General features: G+C 37.5%; 3 protein-coding genes across 8 annotated transcripts in view; all 3 read right to left on the bottom strand.

Moving 5' to 3' along the window:
- LOC762725 overlaps positions 1-5404 on the bottom strand; it is a 74786-nt gene extending 69382 nt beyond the window's left edge. For 5 of the 6 annotated variants that reach the window (XM_030983963.1, XM_030983965.1, XM_030983964.1 and 2 more), the window contains exons 1-2: positions 5117-5404; positions 580-741 (exon numbers count right to left, since the gene is read on the bottom strand). In XM_030983963.1, coding sequence (XP_030839823.1) covers positions 580-741; positions 5117-5201 — 247 coding nt within the window. In that variant the 5' untranslated portion in view covers positions 5202-5404. Of the gene's footprint in view, positions 1-579; positions 742-5116 lie in introns of those variants that run through there. The other variant, XM_030983966.1, reaches the window with a different exon arrangement.
- Positions 5405-10865: 5461 nt separating this feature from the next.
- On the bottom strand, positions 10866-12165 carry LOC100891362 (forkhead box protein E3). The gene has a single exon (XM_003731512.3). The coding sequence runs from the start codon at positions 12078-12080 to the stop codon at positions 11091-11093; it is 990 nt and encodes a 329-aa protein (XP_003731560.1). The 5' UTR covers positions 12081-12165; the 3' UTR covers positions 10866-11090.
- A 9046-nt stretch (positions 12166-21211) lies between these two features.
- LOC583176 overlaps positions 21212-24250 on the bottom strand; it is a 63315-nt gene continuing 60276 nt past the window's right edge. The window contains exons 47-49 of the mRNA XM_030983961.1: positions 23770-24097; positions 23223-23437; positions 21212-22463 (exon numbers count right to left, since the gene is read on the bottom strand). Of these exons, the coding sequence (XP_030839821.1) occupies positions 22317-22463; positions 23223-23437; positions 23770-24097 (690 nt within the window). The 3' untranslated portion in view covers positions 21212-22316. The remainder of the gene's footprint in view (positions 22464-23222; positions 23438-23769; positions 24098-24250) is intronic.

Genomic DNA, 24250 nt, shown 5'->3' with positions numbered 1-24250 from the left:
ATAATCTTTAGCCACGAGCCATCGCATTAAAAAAAAGATTTTCCCAAGCCTTTTGATAACTGTTCTCAGTAATCAATGCAATTTAACATAAGTCAATCCAAATTGTTTTGAAGAGTAAAAGAGTCTGAGCCCACTGCCGACTGTATTTAGTCAAGATCTGCTCATGCAACTTATTTAAAGATATTTTGGCATTTGATTTGAAGGAATGAAGTGATAGATGTGATAAATAATATTAATAGTAGGCATTTATATAGCGCCGTCTATCTATAAATTCTATTCCAAGGCGCATTTATTATTACCCCGGCTTTAGCCTAGCTGCCATTACAGGGCTCCTGCATTTCAAGGAATGAATTAATTCCTGTCAGGTACCCATTTACATCACCTGGATTGAGTGTGACAAATGCAGATCAATGTCTTTACAAATGACATAAGTGCCGCGGCGGGACTCGAACCGCGGACCTTGTGATCGACAGTCCGGCGACGTACATGTATCCACTCAACCACGACACAAAGTCAGATTCAAAATATATATTAATAAAAGAACATTGAATCATATGGGTAGAGTCAAATACAACTTACCGTATCTATCAATCAGCTCAGGTGCGTTGCTCCAGTTTCCAATGATGGAGGTCCAGTTTTCACAGTCAGTACAATCAAGTACAATGCGGTCTGTAATAATGCAGGACCAGTTCCTAGTCCCATAGTAAGACCAGGTCCGACGATTAAAGCAGTCCCACTGACCTACAATCAACCATAAAAACCAAGGTTAACCCCTCGAATACTGAATTGTCTAATTCCTGTGAGATTTATACAGGGATGACCCGGTTCCAGTAGGCAATGGGTTGATTAAGGAAGAACAAACCCTGACCCGCATCAAAACAGATAAACCAGGGAGGTGAAAGAAAGGAGTGGAAACTATTGTAATTTATTCAAACGCATTCGTGAGTTCTAAAGCGTAACCATGGGATGTGTAACATTCCACTTGGCTCTGAAGTTACTTCGCTCCGAGCCGCGCTTCCACTGCGGGGGAATTTTGGAGGCAAGGCACCAGTTTCACATTAATTACCGGCAAAATTTCAGCGTAAATTATAACTTTATAATTATGAGGATTGTATTGGGGATAGTGCATCAAACAACTTTTCAAATTTAGTACTCCGCCCTTCCTATAATTAGTGTGCCAGACATGGGTGTCGATCCCGGGGGGATGGGGGGGGGGGGATATATCCCCCCCAATATTTCAGGTGGGGGGGATGGCCTGTACAATCATCCCCCCCAATAATTCACCATAACAAACAAAATTAAAGAATGAAGAGAAAAATTAATGATGAGAGCCCGATGAGAGTAGTTAATGGTTATTACTCGCAAGATGACCATCAATATACACATTTTGCTAACTCATTTTCATAATACATACATATATAAATAGAAAACAAAGTAAATAAGACAACCGTATATGAGACAAGAATAAATTGAATTCTCACTCATACGGCTTCATCAGGAATTGATGAATTTATTCAATTTATTCAATCAACAGCATCATAGAAATGCAGTGCGCCAAATGCAAAGCCTCAGCGTTAAAAAACAACGGCCTAAATGTTGAGAGCGAAGCGCAAAAGTACAAAAAAGAAGTAGCAAGTGGGAGAGAGAGATAATGAGAGACATAGAGGATACAGGCGCGTAGCCAGGGGGCGGTAAGGGCGGTCGCCCCCCCCCCCAAAAAAAAAAAAAAAAAAAACGCCGGCCAAAAAAGAGAGAGAGAAAGAGAGAAGGAAGAGGACGTAGGAAGAACAAGGATTAAGAGTCGAGAATGGTACAACGAATCGTATTCTTTCATTAATAATTTAATGAAACGTCAGAAGTTTCGCGCTACGCGCGAAGGAAGGGGAACTTGATTCAAACAAGGATTAAGAGTCGAGAACGGTACAACGAATCGTCTTTTTTATCTAATAATTAATGAAACGTCAAAGCTTCCGCGCTATGCGCGGCGAAAGGGGAAACTCCCCCTTCCTGCACACCCCCCCCCCGCCACCTCACTACCGCCCCCCCCCTAAAATCAAATTCTGGCTACGCGCTTGAGAGGATAATAACCCAGGTAGCAAGCCCATGTGGGACCCACATTGGTCCCATATTCTCTGAAATGTTATCTTTATTGAGGGTGACTTTAAAAAGTTAATAGTTGGAAGAGAGGGGGTGCAACCTGCCATAAGCTTCTACCTCTTGGTTGCTTTGATCCATTGCCGAAAATATTTTGGCACCTATCATCCCCCCAACCACGGATACAAATCGACACCCTTGGTGCCAGAGTTGGTAAAAGAAGAATTAGATCCTGACAAAAACTCAATATTACAGGATAATGCGCTACTTTGCGCATATTCTAATGTCCCGTTTATTTAATGCATGATTCAAAATCTTCGACAACATTAAGTTTGCTAACGCGTGTTTACGCGTGTTTTTTGTATTTTTGCAGTTGGAAAAAGGATGAAATTTTACAAGTTTGTGTTCGCTTGTTCTACTCATTACACATTCAACAATTGATGAGAAATCATTGAAAGGAACAGCGAACACTTGCTCGGATACCATTTTCTGATGTAAAAATTCTAAATCCTGAAATTTCATACGCTCTTTTATATCTCACCACCTGGTGAACAGTTGCAGATTAGCGCATAACTTTTCGGCGGCTTGGAGCATGGGGTCAAATGAAAGCGGCTTGATTCCACTCCTTTCTTTCACCTCTCTGGATAAACATTCCCCTACATGAGAATCTCTTTCCTCCTTCCCGTAAATGCGCTTCTACTTATTTTTGAAGCCTAAATACTACCTAACCGAGGATTTCGTGTGGTTTTTCCCCGAATTCACACACAAAACGGGTATTTTAAAAAGTGAACTCGATCCTAAATAAGTAGTGTAACATTGTAGCCCCTTGAGCATTTTGAAGTGCAATAGGGATTACCACTTAAGTTGTTGACAATGTCAAATAAATCAAATCGTGCTTCTGATGTCAAATTTACAATGTAAAAATGTATTTCAATAGAGAAGCATTAACATCAACCTAGACACGTCCAAATGGGTTTAATGCACATTCAACAGTCATTTCTTTGAAGAAAAAGAAAAATATTTTAAATTTGATCTATTTTATATAAAGTTCATGTAGTGTTTACAAAAAGTACAAAATAATACCGGCGCGTACATACAGCAGGATTTTGAACCACTTTGAAAAAGTACCCTTAATCTTGAAAATGGCCCAAAATAAACGTTTTTGAACCATTTAACTGCGTCCAATATATAAAAAAGCACCCCTTTATACGCGTTTTCTTGGTCACGCATGCTTACAGAGTTACAATATTTCAACTTGACTGACACCCCCGGAGTTGATTTACACAAAAAGCTCTTAAGATAGAGGATAAGTGCCCGATAAACTCTTTACCGCGCCCCTAAGGCCTACAAAAAGAGAGAGATGCTGTATTGCTCTTTAATAGAAGTGCCAAAATATAGATCGGTCCGTCAGAAATCCTTTTCTTTTTTTCTTTTTTTCATCCCATTTTGGGCTGATATTTTTCAATATTAAATGCTTTGATACGTACTTTTTTATTCATTAAACTTGTTTGTCTTCTAAAAAACGATTACAAAAACCAGACTCTAGATTTCAAGATTTTGGGGTCGGTCGCAAAGGGCAATACAACATTTTTTTTTCTTCTAACGCCTAATCAATCTATCTATCTATCTATCTATATTTAGTTCTTTTGAAAGAATAATCGGATCACGCCTTTAAAGCTTATCTGCCATAGTTTACAGGAGGGATTAGACCGCCCTTCAAGGTCACTGGACAGGTGGTTATCTCATCAACTCAACTCTCAGTTAACATAAGAAAAAGAGCATCATGGGGGACCAATGGTCACCGATTAGGCATTGTTTGTTATATAGAGGGCGCAAGTAGCTACAAGTAGTGTAGTGGGCCTTTAAAGCTCATCTGTCCTAGTTTATAGGAGGGGTTAGCCCACTTTGCAAGGTCATTGGACAGGTAGTTATATCACCAACTCTGCTCTCAAGTAACATAAGAAAAAAAAAGGATCATGGGGGACCAATGATCACCGATTAGGCATTGTTTTCTATTTAGAGGGAGCAAGGACCTACAAGTAGGACAGTGTGGCTTTAAAGGGACCTTGTAACATTGTTCAGATGAGAGAAAGTGGTGCTAAGGTAGTAACTACAATGTTAGATGTACAATTAAAGATAATCTGAAAGTTTGAGTGAAAAGCGGATCATTATCAATGATATAAATTGGAAAAAACTGATCTGATCGATTCCTTAATTCTCCTAACTATATCATTACAATTTAAGTACATTTAAGGTGAATATAAATTGTCACAAAGCAATGAATTTGCTCTATGTACTATTCCAGACTTGGGTATTGAAAGATTTTTAAAAGCCTGTTTTATGTCTTTTTTTCATGGAAAACAGAGTTGGGAAAATTCAAAAATGGTTGGAAGAATTTACTGTTAATCACTGTTAGAGTGTGTTGCACGGTGACACCTTCAAATGAAACCATAGATATCTTTGTGGTTTGAGAATTTTTTCGGGATTTTTTGGTATGTTACATGGTTAGTACAGTAGAAGGAATATATTAAGTAACATTTCATTCCAAAATTATGCAATTTTTTCATCAGCTTTCAACAATGTTACCGAGTCACTTTAAACTTACAAGTTTCTCTACCAATAAGAAACGTCAGAAAAAACAACTTCACCCACGTCGGAGTTGATTTTCTCATTTAATATAACCATTACTATTCGTGGAAAAAAGGGAAATGCAAAGTCCATGTTACTGTTTTTCATAAAAAATGTACGGCACTATATATGAAACATACCATGAAACAAATTACAAGACATACTTCAATATACGTATACATACAGTATCATGTATCATTTTACAAATCTAAATATAATGTAGACTGTCTTAATACCCAACAAATTACCATAATTTAATGTTTTTATTTAGTGAAAAAATCAATTAGAATTGGACATTTGAATCTTAAATGATAAAAATCAAATATATAATACATCAACATGTAACATGCAAGGTGAAAAGAAATATCAGAAGACAACGAAATATTGAACTCACCATCAGATGATCCTAATAAGCAGATGATAATAGAAGTCGACAGGACTAATAATGTGGCACGATATTCCTTCCAGCGAAACATCATTCATTCATCGTCTGTAAGGAAACCAGGAACCAACTGATCTCCGAAATATGTAGAAGAAAAAATAACGCAAACCAAATTCACTCGCTCTATCAGACATGCGTCCAACCTGATAGTAGAGGAGGCACTGAGCTGTGTGAAGGCCCTAATGATGCTTTTATTGGAACGCCAACTCACTTCCCCAAATCCATACATGCGGGCAACAAGTTACCACGAAGGCTTCTTGACCTAAAGAATAGGGACATTTAGATTTGCACGTCGACATAGTGGACTGCTACATGAGTTCCTTAAAAGGTCGTCACACGTAGCAGTCCACTATGTCGACGTGCAAATCTGAATGTCCCTATTGGTTGGACTGCCATTCTAACGATGAATATCATAATACATTGAGTGTTATACCGGAAAAGGTTCCCCTCTCTGGAAAGGGGGGTATCAACATGGACCTAGGTTCAAGAATAATTATATACGCACAATTTGAATGATATGATTATAATCAGATACACATGTACAGTCATATAAACGAACTCAAACTGCGACCAAGTTCGTTGAATGTAGACTTCAGATAGGCACAAATTTATTGACGATTCGGAAACACTCACCGCTGGTAGATTGACTTGATTAACTTGTCGGGTTCCAAGTGGATCCAAAATGTTGATTTATGATATCCGAAACATTGCTCAAAAGTAAATACATGTCATAAATTTTGTGGTAAACATGTACACGACCTGTATATTTTGCATTTTTTTACCCCTAAACTACAATTTTCGACCGCTCTCAAGGCCATCAATACAATGTGATCGTTCTTGTATATCATAACCTTCAATATGGAAGTCGGCTTACAATGATTCTTTTATCTCTTTTCTTCTCTCTCTTTTGTATGGATATAATTGCATTACAAGTAGTTTGTGACGCGGTCTGTGACAAGTTCAAAACGACCCGTATGCTCTCGATGACGATCTCAGATAATTTAGTAGCTTGTAGCTCGCTTAGTTCCCCTTTTCTTCTTCTTTCCCCCTTTTCTTTTACGTAACACGCGCGGATCTGATTGGAAAAAGGAGACAACTGCTGAACAAATTATCGTTCCAGATGACACGAACAAATAGCAGTTCGTAACAAATTCGATATGGTTGCGAACGCTGCTCAACAGAAGGTGGGATTGAGATTTATGCATATTTTTCCCGAGAATTAAATTCAACTTGATATAATGAAGATAATTCGAAGAATAAAGTAGTAGGCGAACATAATAGGAGCGCAGATCACCACATGGTCTAATTAAATGTTTATTTCTAAAAAATAGATGAAGATATTTTATGGTATATAAGCTTATATATTATATATAACTATCAGTCAGTACAAATTGCTTTCCAAATTAAATCTCACTTATAAAACATTGGTTTGGTTAATCCTTTTTTTAACTTCTATTCTTTGGAACAACTTCAGAAATTATGAAACATAAAGTTACATCATTTCATTGTACTTGAATATATCTTTTGGGTAATTTTCAATTCAGGTTGAAATTGTAAGCTGTTTCCACTCTAAGCGTAGTTCAATCGTTCTTAATCAAAGGCAACGTTTAGCAATGTTAAATCTGAGATGCATGGCCCTACATGTTATCAGTGTCCGTGATATGGTGTAATATTGAAGCCCTAAAAAAAATCGCGCTTCAAAATGATTAAAAAGTGCCTAAAAAAAAAGCAGAAAATCTTTGAGTGACCGGTTTTACCATTCTCGTTTTCCCTAAGAGACTGTAGTGTTATGAAAACTATTAGGAAAATGCAAAATTTTGTTTCGATTTCTGATCATAAATATCTTGATAATCAGACAGGCGATCAGCTCGTAAAAGTCATGGGGTTCCTGACTGACCTACAGGTTTATAATTATCATTGCAGCATGAGCTAAATCAAGGATTTTGTTTCAGAATCTGAGACAAAGCTACATGATCCCTTCATCCTGAACGTTGTGTCATGTAAACACTGCGATATCCTACCTGCAAACTATATCCTGATGTTTTAATCACCGAAATAACCAGTTTTAAGCACGTCTTTATAATAATATACCCTATCTTTTTAACAATGTTTCCTTGGATCTTGCCATATAGTTCAACTCAACCATGCTTTGCTCTTTTTGTTATTGTTATCTGCAACCTTATCTGTACCAGCTACTTTCTTTGGGCGAATAACCTGACCTTAATTTCATCACGGCTCACTGATATTTATAATGGTCTACCACAGGGTTTCTATGAAAGCTGAAAGTTCCGAAACATGGGATGCCAATTCGCCTGAAAATGTTTATGGTCGATCGTATATTTGAACTTAGGTATAGAATAATGTACAAAATGATTGCTGGAATGCCAGGCACGGCTCAAACATGACTCAATTGTGTTTCAGATTAAGACAATCTACGCCTAAATTGTACAGTAATTACACTTGCATACTTAAGATAATAGTGAGGCGTGTTTTAAGTCTAAAACTCGTCTAAATAGAATTGCTTGAAAAAGAACACCCAATCTCTTGGAATTTAAAGCAATTTCGTTAAAACTTCCAAAATGTCTCTTACTGTACGCGGAATTGCAATGGGTAGAAAAACGTCATACGACTTGTCGCACAGTTCTAGATTGTGAGCTTTAAACTTTAACTTAGGCCCGAATTCACACCTATATTGTATGAGCGTCATAATATGACGCGTTTCGATGCGTTTTTTTTAATCAAACCTGGTTTGTAAAAACGCGTCAAAACGCGTCATATGACGCACATAAACCTAGGTTTGTCGACAAACCTCCTTAGTGCATTCGGGCCATTATGTTGCGAGCAAGCAAAAATGTATATTTTATTAAGAGGAAAGGGGTAAAACTATGCATTTCTCAGTGGCGGAACAAGGATTTTTGTCAAGTGTTCGAAGCCAACAAATGGGCGAAGTACACTGCAATCGTGCGTAAACTCTAGCCCTTATGAGTGGGTCCAGGGGCAGAGCACAAAGACATTTAAATGTGTGTGTGTGTGTATATATATATATATATATATATATATATATATTTGTGTGTGTCAATTATTAAGTGGGGCTTATTTTGCTTTGTAATGGATCTGTACAACATGACAGAGCCTGGGTGCTGGCAGAGACCCTGTCGGGGGTTCCAGCGACAGTGCCCCACCAGGGATCCAGGAGTCGGAGCCCCCGTCGCAATCGATAAAAACTCGTATCCATCCCTTGAAATTTAAATTGCACTAACCCTATTGTGTAAAAAGAGCACAATAAAACCCTCAGATTGGGCATTCCATCTCATTCAGCAGCAGCAGATTACGGACACAACATTTAATGGGATGATGCCCACATTATTGAGCTTGAAACGTACTTCAGGTCAAGAGTGGTCGAAGAATCTATCTGGATAAAAGAGATTAATCCTTCACTAAAATGGGGGCTCTTGCTATGCATTGTTACCATTGATCTCGAGGCAGCAGACAGCAAGAAATTGTGTAAATAATTTTTTTAAAGTCCACGGGAGTGGTTGTTAGAAGCTTAAATAACATACAACTTCCACTCTCCCCAATTGTATACAACAAAAGGTTGTATTGGGAACCACTTCTAACTTTACGGATGGGGTGCAAGGGCAGTGCCTTTGTCTTGAGTCTAGGAGACGTACATGTAGACCCACGTAGTTTTTTTTTTTAAATTTAAAAATAGTCGTCACGAGCTATAGAAATTGTAGTTTCATCCTTAAAAGTCACATAGCCCCTTTTATTTCAATTTAGAAATCATGAATAACATCTCTTTTTCAAAAATATCTTTCTCAGACCTAACTTCACTAGAGCCGACCACCTGTTTACAATAGACCATACAATACCAACATACGAGTTGCTATGTCAGTGCTGTAGCATCACCGGGAAAAGAAAGGTAATGTGGTGGTATTGTATGAAAGAATGTAGTTCTTTTGTGAGCATGTGCTGAGCTGGGGTAAGTTATATCACTGTCTCTTAATTAGCTCGCTAATGAATGACAGATGATGTCACAAGATGAATGATATCTGGAGCTTCTTTTTATTTTGAGTGGGGCTTAGCAGGTCTGATAAAAAAAATTGTTATAATATTTAAAAATCTATGAAATATATTTAGATGTTTGAATAACAAAATATGAGTTGTGTGCAGCTCTGCACATCAACATGAATCAACTTATATTTGGACGACATCTGACCGTTAACGTTTTAGAATTTGGTTTGGATTATATTGGTTTCCTCAGTCATTTCACTTTCTTCTTCTTCTTCTTCTTTTTCTTCTTCTTCTTCTTCTTCTTCTTCTTCATATGTATTGCATGCTTGCTGTCTTCATATTACATCGTGAATCTGAGAACCGCCCTCACATTATGAACACATAGAGAGGCGCCAAGAATTATCTTTAATCTTTAGAACTGTGCTCCTTGTAAACAGCACGAGATCATATTCATCACGTACAAAGCACGCTTAACCTGAATATTTCTTTGATTATCAAAATGTCAAGGAAACTGTTGATAAACGTTCATAAAAACAGATAAGACCATATTGCTCAGTTATTAAGTTTTATGCGAGCAATACTGGCAAATAAAGCTCTTCAGAATAAATAAAAGTTAGAAATTACATGTCGGTTCGACTATTAAGTAAAATTAATCATTATCTTTCTTGCCTGATAAGTAGATAGCCTACGTTTAAGATTTTGGTATTAGAGAAACCATTTGCTGTGAATGATAACGCCGTATAACCCACATAATTGCGCAATCTATAGTATGTTTTACTGCATGTGATGTAATTAACCTAGCAATATATATATATATAATGATGTATTATACCATCGGCTAATGAGGAGAGCCTTCTTCAGTAACGTTATTCATTTTGGTAATCAAAAGGCATTGGTTGATGTTTTTCTATAAATATTTATTTATTTTTTGTTCTTCGTTATTTTGTATTCATTGTTGTTGTTATACTCCTTTATGTTCTTGGAATTGTAAAAAAAGTTGTTTAATGAACTAGAGCTAGGAATACCGACAGTATGGACGTGATAAAGAGAGAAAAGGAACAAGCTATGAAAATATACAACAAGGGAGAGAGAAAGAGAGAGAGAGAGAGAGAGAGAGAGAGAGAGAGAAAAAAAGAGCTTCAGAAATAAAGTACAACAAATAAAAAAACGAGAGAGGGAATTGCATGGATAGGGTTCAAAATAATTTTTGGGAGGAAGTGATCGATGCCTATTAAAAGAGAGGGTAAAGAGATGGAGAAAGTCATGGTTATCATTATAATTCTGATGGGACGTGGTAAATAAACAGCAAAGTGAGAGAGAAATATATATATATATTTATATATATATAGAGAGAGAGAGAGAGAGAGAGAGATGGTGACAGCGAGAGAGAGAAGACAGGCGGGCGGAAGGCAGATACAGAGAGAGGAATGGAGAGAGATGATAGAGAAAGGTGTCGTTTGCCTAGATAAAGGCAGATATATAAGATATATAAAGAATAGATGGTTGGAAAGTAAAACGAGGATGAAAATTGTTTCAGATTGTTTATCTTTAAATGTTCACAATATCACAATATCTGAACACACCACTACCATGCTTTCATAATCCAAATCATTCCACACTACACGACATGCTTACGCAATTTCAGGCTCACAACTTGAACGGTCAATGAAACACAAGCACACGAAAATTGCATTAATGAAGAACATGTTTTCAAAATAAAGTTGTTATACAACATGGCAATTAATATTCAGAAGTATATAGTAAGTGAAAATATTTAAAGTACATTTATAAAATACTTATAATAATTACTAATCAACAATTTGAACTATTTGCATGTAATGAAGAGTGCGCATGCCTCTTTGATTGTCAAGAATAGTCAAAGTTCAAGAGTTTATCGTCATCATAGACATGGCTAGCAGGATCCTACAGAAGACCAGGCCGCTGCAGATGGTATCATGGATGGCGGTGATGATGGCTTGGAGTAAGGAGGATACAGGAAAGTAGGATTGACTCGATGAGCGATGCGATACCCTGCTGCATCGCTGGTGGTAGTAGATGAACTCAGGGTAGATGTCATCGGATTGGAGTATGCTGAGCTCGGGATAGTGAGGGGTATCTTCTCAGCTACATCAGGTCGATAAGTCGCAGGAACCGTGGCAGGAAAACAGTACGGATGACTTGATGGAATAGTAGGTGGGGTGAACAAGGCAGCACTGACTGGGTGATATGGTGTTGTATTTACACCGAGTGGATGAATCCCGGGTAGCATGGCTAGCTGTGACTTGGAGATCATATCAGGATAATGAGCATACGTCATCGGGATGTAGCCGGGGTGGATGGGGCTCGGGATGGCTGATGGGTAGGCGTAGGGAGAATAACTGACTGATCGTGCTCGGCGACGAGCTTGCCGTCTCCTGTAATCACCACGGGCGAAGTCTTCAAGGTTAGCGGGATGGATTGCCCAGAAATGTCCTCTGCCGTCTCCGCTACGTCCAGCCTTGATGAAGCACTCGTTGAGGGAGAGATTGTGACGAATACTGTTCCTCCAGCTCCTTTCGTTATCTTTGAAGAACGGGAAGCGTTTCATGATGTATTCATAGATGTCACAGAGCAAAAGGTGCTTGTCTTGTGAGTTGATGATAGCCATAGCAATCAGGGCAATGTATGAATGAGGAGGTTTCTTCGTTGATGGTGGGCTATCACAGATTGATGAAGCTCCTGAGCTGGCGTTGTCTGATGGACTCAGAGCTCCAATGCTGCTTTCAGTGCTAGATGGTCTTTCACCAGTCTGTTCTTCTTGCTGAACGAGAACCTTCATCTTAGGATGGTATCGTATCTCGGGGCTGAAACGTTTAGGCTTACTGTCACTCTGGGCAAGGTTGTCAATGCTGAATAAAGTCATAATGACAGGTTGGAATTAGAGGCGGTAGATGTGTCGTCGTTAGCCTGAGCAAAATGGAAATGTCTTCCCGTTCAGGATACCCCTTGTACTTATAGCCCCAACCTAAACCCTTCACATCAATCATCCAGTAGGAGAGATCATCGCCTAATGTGCTACATTCATGTTGATGATTAGGGCATTGTTGGACATTGTAGACATACAATAATCTCTACTCGGTTGCTATTTAAGCAGGACTGGCAGTCATGACCTAGACAATGACCTTTAGCCTAGCCCTTCAACCTGACAACGGGATGTCAATCACTAATCACTCGTCAGTGAATGATCGTGACGTATGCATTGATAGGCGGGGCTTCCCGGCACGCACTATTGTCATTGGTCTAAATATTAGACAGCTACACGGCCAGTTACATCAGGCGTGCTGTCCATAGTAAAACTCGTTAATCTATCTAAAGAAGATCCTCTTACTAACTAGCTTTCTTGGAGCATTGTTAAGAGGTCAAACTTCGAAGAAAAGCCATAATGACTTGGCATTGATGAAGGCGTTCACTATTCCCTGTCTATCATGTACTGGTATTTATGTGTATTCTCAAAAGTCAAGTACCCATCGAAGAACAATGCATTCTTTCAATGATTACCACTTAATAGACCTCTATACTATTCATTTAGTGACTTTTATTCAAATTAATCCTGGCTTGTGAGGTTTCAATCAAAAGGATCGCTGATAGATAATATCCTGCTGTTTCCAGGACCACAGACATCGTAATTAGATAAAAGTTAGGTTTAAACATTGCTATAGATAACCACTAACTTGCACCCATATTCCAAACCATTATTCTATCGACATGTATTTGATAATATATTTGGATATCAAAACAATATATTGCTACGGTTGTACATAGTGGAACATTCGCATATTACATTCCCTTATTGTACATTTATTTCTCCTTTCCAATAATTTTCAACTATTATTCTGAATTTAAGAGGGTTTTCTCCACACCAAAGTAGTTTACAGGTTTCTTCACTAATCTGCTCCGATGCTTCATTCATTTGTACATTCCGAAAGATAAGCATGGTGAAAGCCATCGATCTTGTAGCCTGTAGGCAATAATCAAACTGCTCTGTTGCGACGCCAACTCATCGAAACCTCCGATTGTGTACCTCTGTTAAGACTCGTATCATATTTTTATATATTAAGTTTAACATACTCAGATTTTATAAAAATTAACACCGGTACATGTAGTTATATCAATATACATAAAACTTGCATACTAAGCAATTTGCGATGATGAAACGTTTTCAATCATCCATATTTTTAGTAAAACATTAAATTATACAAAATAAAAATTCTTCACTGTCGAGTTGTTTGTATCTTTTTTTTAATGATATGAAGTCATGTTTCAAATAAACATTCTCAAATTGGTATACGATAAACAGTGAGTACATATTGCGAGTCCATAACGACTGATTCTCGTCATGTGGTTGAATACAATGGTGATGATTGGCAGCTAGTTGACAAAGACTGCGCACTGGCTCATTATGGCAGCATGTGTTACTTTGTTGTGTCTGGTAGGCGATTGCTAATCGTTCCATTATTCATGTTCTTTAGCTTTCCCTTTAAATCCCTTGATATCCTGTATACACGAGGATAATTACCAGTTTCACAGAATTACTTCAATGGTTCGAGTACACTGAGAAGGACAGGATTTACGCCCGAGCTTTACGAGAAATTAGATTAACATGGCTGATTTTGTTTTCGAGTATTCAGGGATCTGGTGAATGATATTTCTCCGTTTGTAATATTTTGTTTATTTCTGCGATCTTCAGAAATTGAAAGAAAATCACTTAATGTGGAATTATTAAACAAACCTTATTAGTACAGATGATAAAATAGAAACAAATCACATTTTTTTAATTTTTCATATATCTTGGGAGGTCGTGTCATTAGAGAGTTAAAACTATTTCATATCAAATGTTATCTTTGGTATTTCACTATTACTTTCAGATAATTATACAGATTGACAGTTTATAGTCCATGTACATCATTTTCTTCCTCGCATTCATTTCTCATTTTAATTAGGTGGATAAATCTTTGCTTCTTTTTATTGTAAATTTGTAGTATAAGGATGCGTCAGCTGGGAACAATGAAATTAATGATATTTTATTTTGTATGTTTGAATCCAGTTCTTTATATCAAAGTAAACGAGTGAGTAGTAAACGCGGAGCGAGCAAACAGAACAGATTACCTTAAATGAGCACATACCTGTTAATCAGAAACGTCTGACTTCGTCACGGTGAACTTTAAAATAGTCAACCCCAGGGGTGGGGTGCTTCATTATGAAATAGTTTTGATATTATTACTTTAACCTGAATATCACTAAATGTGCCACCTGTGCAGGTATGAATAAAGATTACATAACATTCATGGCAGGCGCGGATCCAGGATTTCTTATAGGGGGGGGGGGCAATTTTTATTTTTTGCTCCCGAAAATTTGAAAATAGCGCCGGCCGAAAATTCGCTCAGTGGGGGGGGGGGGGGGGTAGTGAGCACTATTTTTTTTAAAATTTGGCCGGGGGGGGGCACTTGCCCCCTGTGCCACCCTAGATCCGCCACTGCATGGGAACGAATTTCTTGTTCTTTCGGTAGATTTCATGTTTTGGTAGCCTCAAGCTTAGGCTGTTATGCTAGGTTTACATCATGTTCATGGCGGCCACGTCAGCCCCGTTTTCCCGTGGTGCGTAGTGACATTTTGGCAATTCTTTTCTCTTTATTCAAGTATTGTTAGGTTGTTTTTATTACGTACTATCACGTTTTGTTTCGTTTACTCCATTTTACTATGGACTTATTAGGCTTCTTATCCGCACCTTGGCTGCCGTGGCAATTTTTTTAGACAGTTTGAAAATCTGGCCTGGCATCCACGGCAATCAAAGCCTGTCACGTTTGCCCATTCCATCCCCAGCGTTGTCTCACGCGGGCGCGCCGGAAGCAGTTTGGGATGGGGGGGGGGGGGGGGGCAAACATTCCACGGGGCTTACCTTCCAGGGGCAGTACGTGGCGTAATGACCAAAAATTTGGAAGGGGGGGGGGAGAAGAAAAATCTGCATCACCACCACTCTTACACTTTATATGCAGGCACGGCGGAACGTTTTACAAAGTGGAGTACTAACGATCAGGTAAAGCGTAAATTGGCGTGGGGTCCAGGGCCTGAGCCCCCGGAAGCTCAGGGGTTTTAGGTATTTAATTACGGTCAGATGAGCATCCAGGGGCCTGACTTAGGGCCCTTGGTGGGGTCTCGGGGCAGAGTCCCCGGAAACTCGGGGGTTTTAGGCATTTTATTACGGTCAGATGAGCATATTTTGATACCTCATTTGTGACATTGGCAGGTCACTTATTTTTTATCTCTCTCTTTGTTTCTTTTTCTCTGTTACATACTTTTTCAAAAAGTTATCGGGCTCGAGCCCCCGAGCCCAGCCGTTTTGCAGATCATGACATAAAGCCTTCTAAATAAGCATATTTTTCGCCCGACTGTAAATTTGGGAATTTCTAATTTTTTAACAAACGCATATAAGAGAATAGAGAACAAAATACCGGAAAATCATGTCATTTCAGCAGCATTTGTAAATCACTGGTTTAGAATATGAAATACTCCCCCCCCCATCAGTACATCAGCGTTCAGGGGGCTCATTTCTTCTCATCCCTATAACAAAAAACAGACACGCTTTCCCATTCTCTCACGATATGTCCACGATATGCGCGTATCACAATTACTTAAAAAAAACCTCCATTAATACATGTAGGTGGCATGCGCAATGTTTATTCAAAGAAAATCTACTTTCTGTTAACTTTCCTTTTCTTTGAATGGAATTTTATATGTGATTTAATTCAGGTTTTTATTATTGTTATGTTCTTTTGGGTTAAAAATACAAACCATCTTTACTCCTTTACTTTTTTGTGTGTTTTGTTTTGTTTTGTTTTGTTTTTGTTTTTTTGTTTTTTTGGGGGAGGCGTTTTTTTTGTTTTTTGTTTGTTGGGGGGGGGGGCAAAAATGCGTCTTGTCCCCCTTTTTTGGTTGGGGGGGGGGCTGCTTCGCCCCCCCCCCCCCCCACTTCCGGCGCCTATGGAAGGAAGGAGTCATTTAAGATACACTCCTGCAAAGATCCCCCCAAGGGTATTTAAAGACAAATATTGATATTAATTGATATTGATTTGGGTTTTCTGTTGTAAGCAGAATACTTAAATTTTGTTTTCTTTCATCATTATTCGATTTCAAAAACATTTGTTTCGAACATCCTTGCAGAAAGGTGTCTTGAATGACCCCCTCTTTCACATTATGATACAAGTAAAGTGGAATTTTGCCATCAAATTTGTGGGGCTCCCAACACTTTAGAGGGGCTTTACAGTTGATTGGTAATATAGCATAATAGCTTTAACAAAATTACGGTCCAGTCATTTAGTATGAGATGGGTAAACATCGATGAAGACCATTCAAGGTCAACTTGACAGGCAGCTGAATGAGTATTGTTTCAGGATGGCTGATTGAGCAGCTATTCATTAACGCTATAGTGTACACTTCTCGTGATGGACACTCGAGGAACTAACCAAATTTAAAGACTCACAACTAGTGATTAAGGATTTTTTAATCCAAGGAATAAAACCTTTCACACCATCACACAATGATGTGTTCGTGCAGGAGGATAATCAGGATTTAGAGAACAACAACGAATTTCATCCCTAGAAAATGAGATCAGCTGTCCGACAATGTAGCGATTATAGTCAAGTTAAAGTGGGTATATTGTCATGCTTCTCATGTCATTGTCATGCTTCTGAGTTTGACAATTTCCGGACTTTTATCTTTATAAGAAAAATCCGTGTATGTGAAGGGGGCATTACTCTCGTATTGCACTTTCATTTTGATGCAATTTTCATGCACGCTAACAAGGTGAAACGAAATAACCGAAAATACGCTTGATTGAATATCGTCTCTTGATAGCCGGAAGGGTATAAACTCCGGATTCGTGTTAACATATTACCCGTTTGGCTCTATAAAACAGATAATTTATACCAAAGATCTTTTTTTTAAACTACAAAGTACTGATGATATTGACAATCCTCCGATTATATTACTCTTATTACTGTCACCCCGCCAAAAAGAAACTATTAAACAAAACTCACCGCTTTAAGATTTGACCATTGACTCAAATGAACAAGATGATACAAAATGATTTAACTTATATATTTCATTTATTATTCAACTTTTGCTAGCAGAACAATGTCCTGGCATACCATAAAACCCTTTATTGGCAGAATAAATAAAGTGATATTGTCTTCATGCTTTCGTGATTGAAACAAAGCCTGCATAACAGATCAAAAAGTTACCGACATGCAAAATGAAGGTTGTTTAACTGCATTTTATGTATATTGTATCGACTGTCGTTGGAATACAACATACGAACCACGGGTATGTTAATCATTGGACGAAAAACACGATCTCAACCCCTATGAAAATGACCTTAAACGATACAACTATCTATCTAACTTAATTATTTAAAACGTGATACATTCTTTCTCATCATGAATTTAAATAAAGATATCAAAATCAACACTGACAGTATGATAGATAAAATAGAAAAAAAGATATATAAAAAAGATTTGCGAGATTGATTTTAAATAAGGATTACGACACACCACCATGTACGCTTCTTACGACTTTAAATTGGAAATCGGTCGAAGATTAAAATATCACTACTGTTTGTTAGTTTTTTTTAATTTATAAATGTCATGGCCCCCGACTTATTAAAAAATCACTTATCAATAATTATCGCATCGATTATGCTTGTCACTATACATTCATTTTCTCTATACCTCCAGCGAAATATTTTTGGAACGCTTTTTTTTCTCGGATGAAATGACTCACCGTTTCATAATCAATAATAAAGATCGAATTCAGTTATCGATTGATAATACATTGATAGTTTCCATTTCATACATGTTTGAAATGTGATGAGAGTGTCTACCCTACTATGTCGTATATTTGTGAATTTAAAAGGGGAGATTATGTTTTGGCTTTTGATTTGATTTGATTTGTTTTATTGTCGACATAAATGGATTTTTTTGTCACATGGTTTAATACATAAAGCATTAAGTCAATTAAACAAACTTCGAATTACATATTACTCATTACTCACCGAGTAAGTCATATTAATAATTAAACTTAATCTGAATAAAATCAACACTAATTTAACAGACAGTAAATCATACTTTTATTTTTACTGTATGATCATATGATCTCATTAATGACTGTGTATTTACTTTTAATAATTGAACATGTGGATGGAATCGGGGACAAACGAGTTTCTCAAGCGAACCCGCTTGGTACGGGGGACGCAAGGCCGCAGATCTGTTGAAACTACAAGGGTGGGTTGGATCTCTTATAGTACGCATGACCTTTGCTAGTAAACCATCATCATACAAGTTGTCCATGTTGGGTAGTGCGATGCCAATGATTCGCTGAGCTATTTTCCGTGGCCTGTCTAGCGATTTCTTACTGTTACATGTTAGGTTGTCATAAAACCGAATACAATTCAACAAGAGAATGGACTGGATGATCGACTTATAAAACAACACAAGAATAGTAGTATCTAAGTGCATTTTCTTGAGTTGTCTCAAGAAATATAATCTCTGATTAGCTTTCTTTTGTGTGGCATGTACATTACTTGATGGTAGTTCCCAAGTATTTATACTCCTTAACTTGTTCTACTACGTCACCATGTGTGGTGAGAGGTACATGGTCAACCGGTACGTTCTTACGGAAGTCTACGATCATTTCCTTAGTTTTTGATACATTGAGTTGCAAGAATGTTGTAGTTGTTGATGTTATTGTTCGTGTGTATATTCATCTCATTTGATGTCTACGTATACATCACTTTTCTCTCGATACTGCTTCATGAATTAAATAATTTTATAACTTGATCTTTAAAATGTATAATTTATGAAAATGAAATTAATAAAAGCACTGAAAAATTGAATTGTCTCTCACAACTCGATTGCAATATTATGCAAAAAATGCAATACATTTATAGTAATTCTCATAAAATACTAATCAACTAATTCAAATTCTTTGTATACAAAATAAGAAATAGATGCCAACAAAGTTATATCAATGCAAAACTCACAATTTGTGTCATACTCTGACATTCTGGTAATGAATAAAACAATAAAATACTCACAAACCTAAGCTAGCTTTACACAACATGTTTTATAAACAAATAATTAGTTTCTCCCAAACGAGTTTGATCACCTAAAATTTGCCATATCTACCAAACGTTTGATAGTACAAAGGTACGTCCAGTATTTGGTAATTGGGGAAGGGGGTCGTCACCAGATACAAGTGAGCATCTAAACAGCCCCGTAAGCTGTAGAATCATGGTAAGGTATATGGAAATATTTCCCCGGGATTACAAATGGGGGAGAGTATATACGCTTGGTGAAAATGGCCACATTCGTTGTAAGTTGCATTGCTCCGATGATATGCATTCAAATCATGTGTATGAAGTTGCCAGTTTTGGAAACTAGTGTACCTACTAACACTACCCACATTATGATATAATTGTTTTTAATACACCCTTAAAATTAATTTAAATGCTTACAATGAGACTTTATAGGCATATGGTTCGATGAGTTAGAAATTCCTACAAATAAACAAGTAGTATTAGAAAAGCACCAACTGGGTTTTATCCTAGAAATCGTTTAAATGTATGGATACATAACAGATGAAATGAAAGAGCAAAATAATGTGCTTTACTGGAATTTTTATCGAAAAAATTGTATATAAATAATCTGCATTCACATACCATATGCAGAATCAGTTCTTATATTCATAATGTAAAATCAAAACAAAACAATCAATAAAATAAATAGTTTCTCTTCTCCAACAAAATGCATTCATAAACGTGTTACACATAGCTACTGTAGCACAAAAAAACAATCTCCATTTTTCGTCTATTTATCCTTCTTTCCCCTAAACCCCCTTTACTTCTTATTCTATTTTATCCCACTTTGCTTTATTGAGCTTTTCTCCTCCATATCCCATCTCTCTCTCCCCCTCTCTCTCTCTCTCTCTCTCTCTCTCTCTCCCCTATCATCTCATCTCCTCTCTGCTTTCAGTCTTCATCTCTCTCTCTCTCTCTCTCCATCTCTCACTCTCTCTCTCTCTCTCTCTCCATCTCTCTCTCTCTCTCTTTCCCTCCGCCTACATTATCCATTTCCTTTCTTTCCTTATCTGCTTTCCTCCCCTACCTCGCTCCCTCAGATTATATATATATAGAGAGAGAGAGAGAGAGAGAGAGAGAGAGAGAGATAGAGAGTGAATCTTTCTCTTTTCTAAAACACTAGCTGGATGACCAGTTTGCATCTTAACGACTATTCTTCTAATAATTAATGTACACCTCACCCCTCAAAAGCAGCAGCATTCACTTTAAGATAATAGTTAGCTTATATATATATATATATTTACTTATATTTACAGTGGCGTACGCTGGATTTTTTCAAGGGTGGGGGGGGGGGGGGGTGGTTAAAAATCAAAAGGGGGGTTTTCAGTAACCACGAAAGGAGGCGTGAGCTTAGTTAGCTTCCTTTTAATATCCTGCAGAATACTTGGGAGTATCTCAGTAGTGGTGCTGAATAGCATATTCAACAAATGTGTGTGAATCCTGTAGTGAATAGTAAAACAAAGAATGAATATTGTTTCAAAGTACACAAATTGTTCCTTTCACATAGTAATAATAATTGAAACTATTGAAAGATGAAGTTGAGTTCTGGTCATGTGATTGCATTGTGAAAAAACGGTGTGGAACCGACCAGAAAAGGTTGATCATCTAGCATATAAGAATTTGTGTATATTGCAAGGTTCTGGAATCATCAAAATGATAAGAAATTTGGCCAAGTCTTGGTAAAGTTACAAACACTGTACACAGAAAGATGTATATGGGACTACACGAACACGTGGCGTAAAAAGCCGGCCCCCCAATTTTTACGATGTTACATGCATATTTAGAATATGAAGGTATTTGAAGAGCCATGCTTTTCAGGGAACATGTCTTATCTGATGTTCTTCCACACTTGCATAATAAGAGTGAGTAACGCTCACAAATTATTTTTCACCTCTTCCCAGAACTCAACCTTCTCTTTAAACTGGAAAATGCATTAATACTTTTTACACTTTCATCTGTAATATGTTCTTTTCTCTTAGAATGCTTTCTTTGTAAGCAAACTTAAGTAAATGCATGACCTTCAAAGAGTACTTATCAAGTTTGAGACTAGAGTAAAGCAACTAGAAATATTGAGATTCATGTTCAAACTCTTATCATGTAACTATTTCTTTCACTTCTATACTTCAATAAATGTTGTCTTCTTTGTCTTTGTCTTGTTTCTGAATCATAAACATCTATCATTAGCATATTATAAATCACATTACAATGATCCATTCTCTTTCCTAACTATTACAACAAGTATCGCGATGTTACACCAAGAACGATTTAAACAAGGATAATCGAAAAGCGAATCACTCAAACTTTACCTAAAAATATCACTCCGCTTTGTAATTTGTACGTACGTGCGTATAGGTGTACTACAATTACTACTAAATGAAATCCTAAAGCGTAAGAAAAATATGTCTCACGTGTACACCCGAATTTATGAGATATTGACCTTAAAACAACAATAATAAATGCTTTCAAATAACTGACAACTATCATGAGACATTTCAGCATCTCTAACATTTCCTTGAGGAATATTACCAATAATTACTTTACAAAACAGTAATCACTTTCACATGTGGCATGTACCATTAGCACAGTCAATACCATTACGGACTCACTTTACCACTATCCATACTTTAAAAGAGGCCTAAATTTGACCCTAAAAAGCGTAAAAACATTAAAGATACAAGTACAATCCTAGCATGATATACACTTGTAAGAATATAATAGCACAGAAATAAACATACATTCAGTTTTGCATTAAAAACGAAGAAAACTCAGCTGAAATCGAAAGTGCTAATAGTCTTAGTTCAAGTAAATAAAGCAATTATTTTGACGCGTGAAGAAATACGGGAAATAAAAACATGCCATGCCATGACAATACTATCTGTAAGAATGTTATACACATTCCTTAACACATTTTCTCGTGGTTAAGGCACTGAATGGCACTGACAAATTATATTCGCTGTCCCTTCGTAGCTCCTATAAAGCGGTGTCAAATCCCAGTGCGTCAGTCAGTTCTACGATAACAGTTTCCAGTTTATCTACATCATCATCAGTCGGAGAATTGTCCTTCATCTCACCGGGTGTAGACGTCAAAATAAGAGAGCCTGTCCACTTCCCCGACTCCTGAGGATTGCAAGACATAATTACGATATGATGGTTGGTTATTTTACCTGAGTGCTAAGAAAGCATAAATGCTTGTTAGTAAGCAACCAGACGGCCGATGGCTTTAGGTCTTCTCCGAGGGACCTGGTAATGAGGATTGCTGCCTTACCAAAGGGCACCGTGAGCGCATCGCCTTGGTTTCGAACCCGGGTCACCGGATTACGAGACTACTGCTCTACCTACTGAGCTATCGCGCTATGCGTTTGTTGGAAAATTAGAAATTCCCAAATTTACAGTCGGGCGAAAAATATGCTTATTTAGAAGCCTTCATGTCAGGGCCTGCAGAACGACTGGGCTCGCGCCTCCTCATAATTACGAACCATAAACAAGACATGAAACATCAAGAGAAACAAGTAGGCTAGTAATTGTATAATATTTCAATAAATGTGCCTAGGTGGCTGCTGTTTGGAATATTCACTAATTTCATTGGTTTATTCTTGAAATTCATACAGCATCATGATGATATACATTTTATGTGTTCTAAAAATGTTCAACTTTACCACCCGAACCAGTCAAAGAATATGAAATACAATTTCACTTTCTATAGCACAATTCACTTGCCTTTTATTTGAGATTTGTGTTTTTTTAATGGGAACATCTTGAAATTTCTTAACATATCTTCAAACACTCCAACTTTAACTATTTTACATCATTTAAAAAAAAAAACATGACCCAAAATAGAGCGTATGTTTTTTGTTGGAGCTTTAATGAATCACTAACCTCCTCTTTCGCGATGATAACGTGATGAGCATCTATTGACCCATGGGTCATGGCGCATGCGTGGATTATGTCAAGTACACCGTGCAATTCTTTCCGAACAGACTGAACATCCTCGATTGTCAGGTGAAGCTTCTTGGCTCCGATAAGGCTGAGTGCATCAGATAGAATGAAACGATCAGGCTTCCTTGTGTTCATAGGAATAGGTGTGGTTGAATCTAAGGTGTCGGAAAATATGAAAACCAACAAAGTAAAAAGGAATAATATTCATACATTGCAACAAAGACTTTAAAATAATAGTAAGCATGTAGACAATTCTAGAAGACACTTCCCATATTTTGTTTCGAAAGTTTTAGGAGTATCGTTGACTCGTTGTGTCTGTGATTTTGTTTGGTTATTTGTTTTCTCTCTGTCTGCTACACCTTCCCTGCCCTAATTTATCTTTTCTTGTAGGCCTGTGCGTCTTGGCAGAACAGACAATTTGTATTCTTCCTAAATATCTTTACTTTAGAAAAAGAAAATTGGGTTGAAAGATATTTCTGTTCCTAACCATTTTCTCTTGACGAACTGTGTCCAAGATGCGTGGTGTTTCCACTTTTGCCTGTAGTTCCATTTTTGCCACTGCTGTTGCTGCCCAAGAAGAGATTCGAACCAGTGCGATACGACGCCAGTCTGGTCTTGACATCGACCGTTGAGATGGTATAGAGATATGGGTTGATGGCCGAGTTGATTGGGAGAACGAAGACAGCAATCCAGGCGTACACCGTCGGTGGTATGATGGCAGAGTTAGAGAGAGAAACAAATGCTAGTATGACGATAGGTAACCAGCAACAGATATCTGTAGCAACGATGATTGCAGTTCGGACCGCCAATTTAAACTGTAAGCAAAAGACAGAGAATGATACAACAGATTAGGGGCTACAGAAATGATTACAAAGTCATGTTTCATACGTCAGAATTATTTTCATGATCTTTCACTATCGAAATGATGTTAGAATCGAAAGACGTACACAGTTATACATTATCAATAC

Source organism: Strongylocentrotus purpuratus, unplaced genomic scaffold (genome assembly GCF_000002235.5).
Source record: "Strongylocentrotus purpuratus isolate Spur 01 unplaced genomic scaffold, Spur_5.0 spur5_scaffold_14, whole genome shotgun sequence".
NCBI classification, from domain to species: domain Eukaryota; kingdom Metazoa; phylum Echinodermata; class Echinoidea; order Camarodonta; family Strongylocentrotidae; genus Strongylocentrotus; species Strongylocentrotus purpuratus.
Note: the sequence above shows the minus strand (reverse complement) of the source record. Positions and strands in the feature narration are given on the sequence as shown.

Coding starts and splice junctions, on each gene's coding strand:
- LOC100891362 (XM_003731512.3), bottom strand. CDS start 12,080: ATGACTTTATTCAGCATTGACAACCTTGCCCAGAGTGACAGTAAGCCT.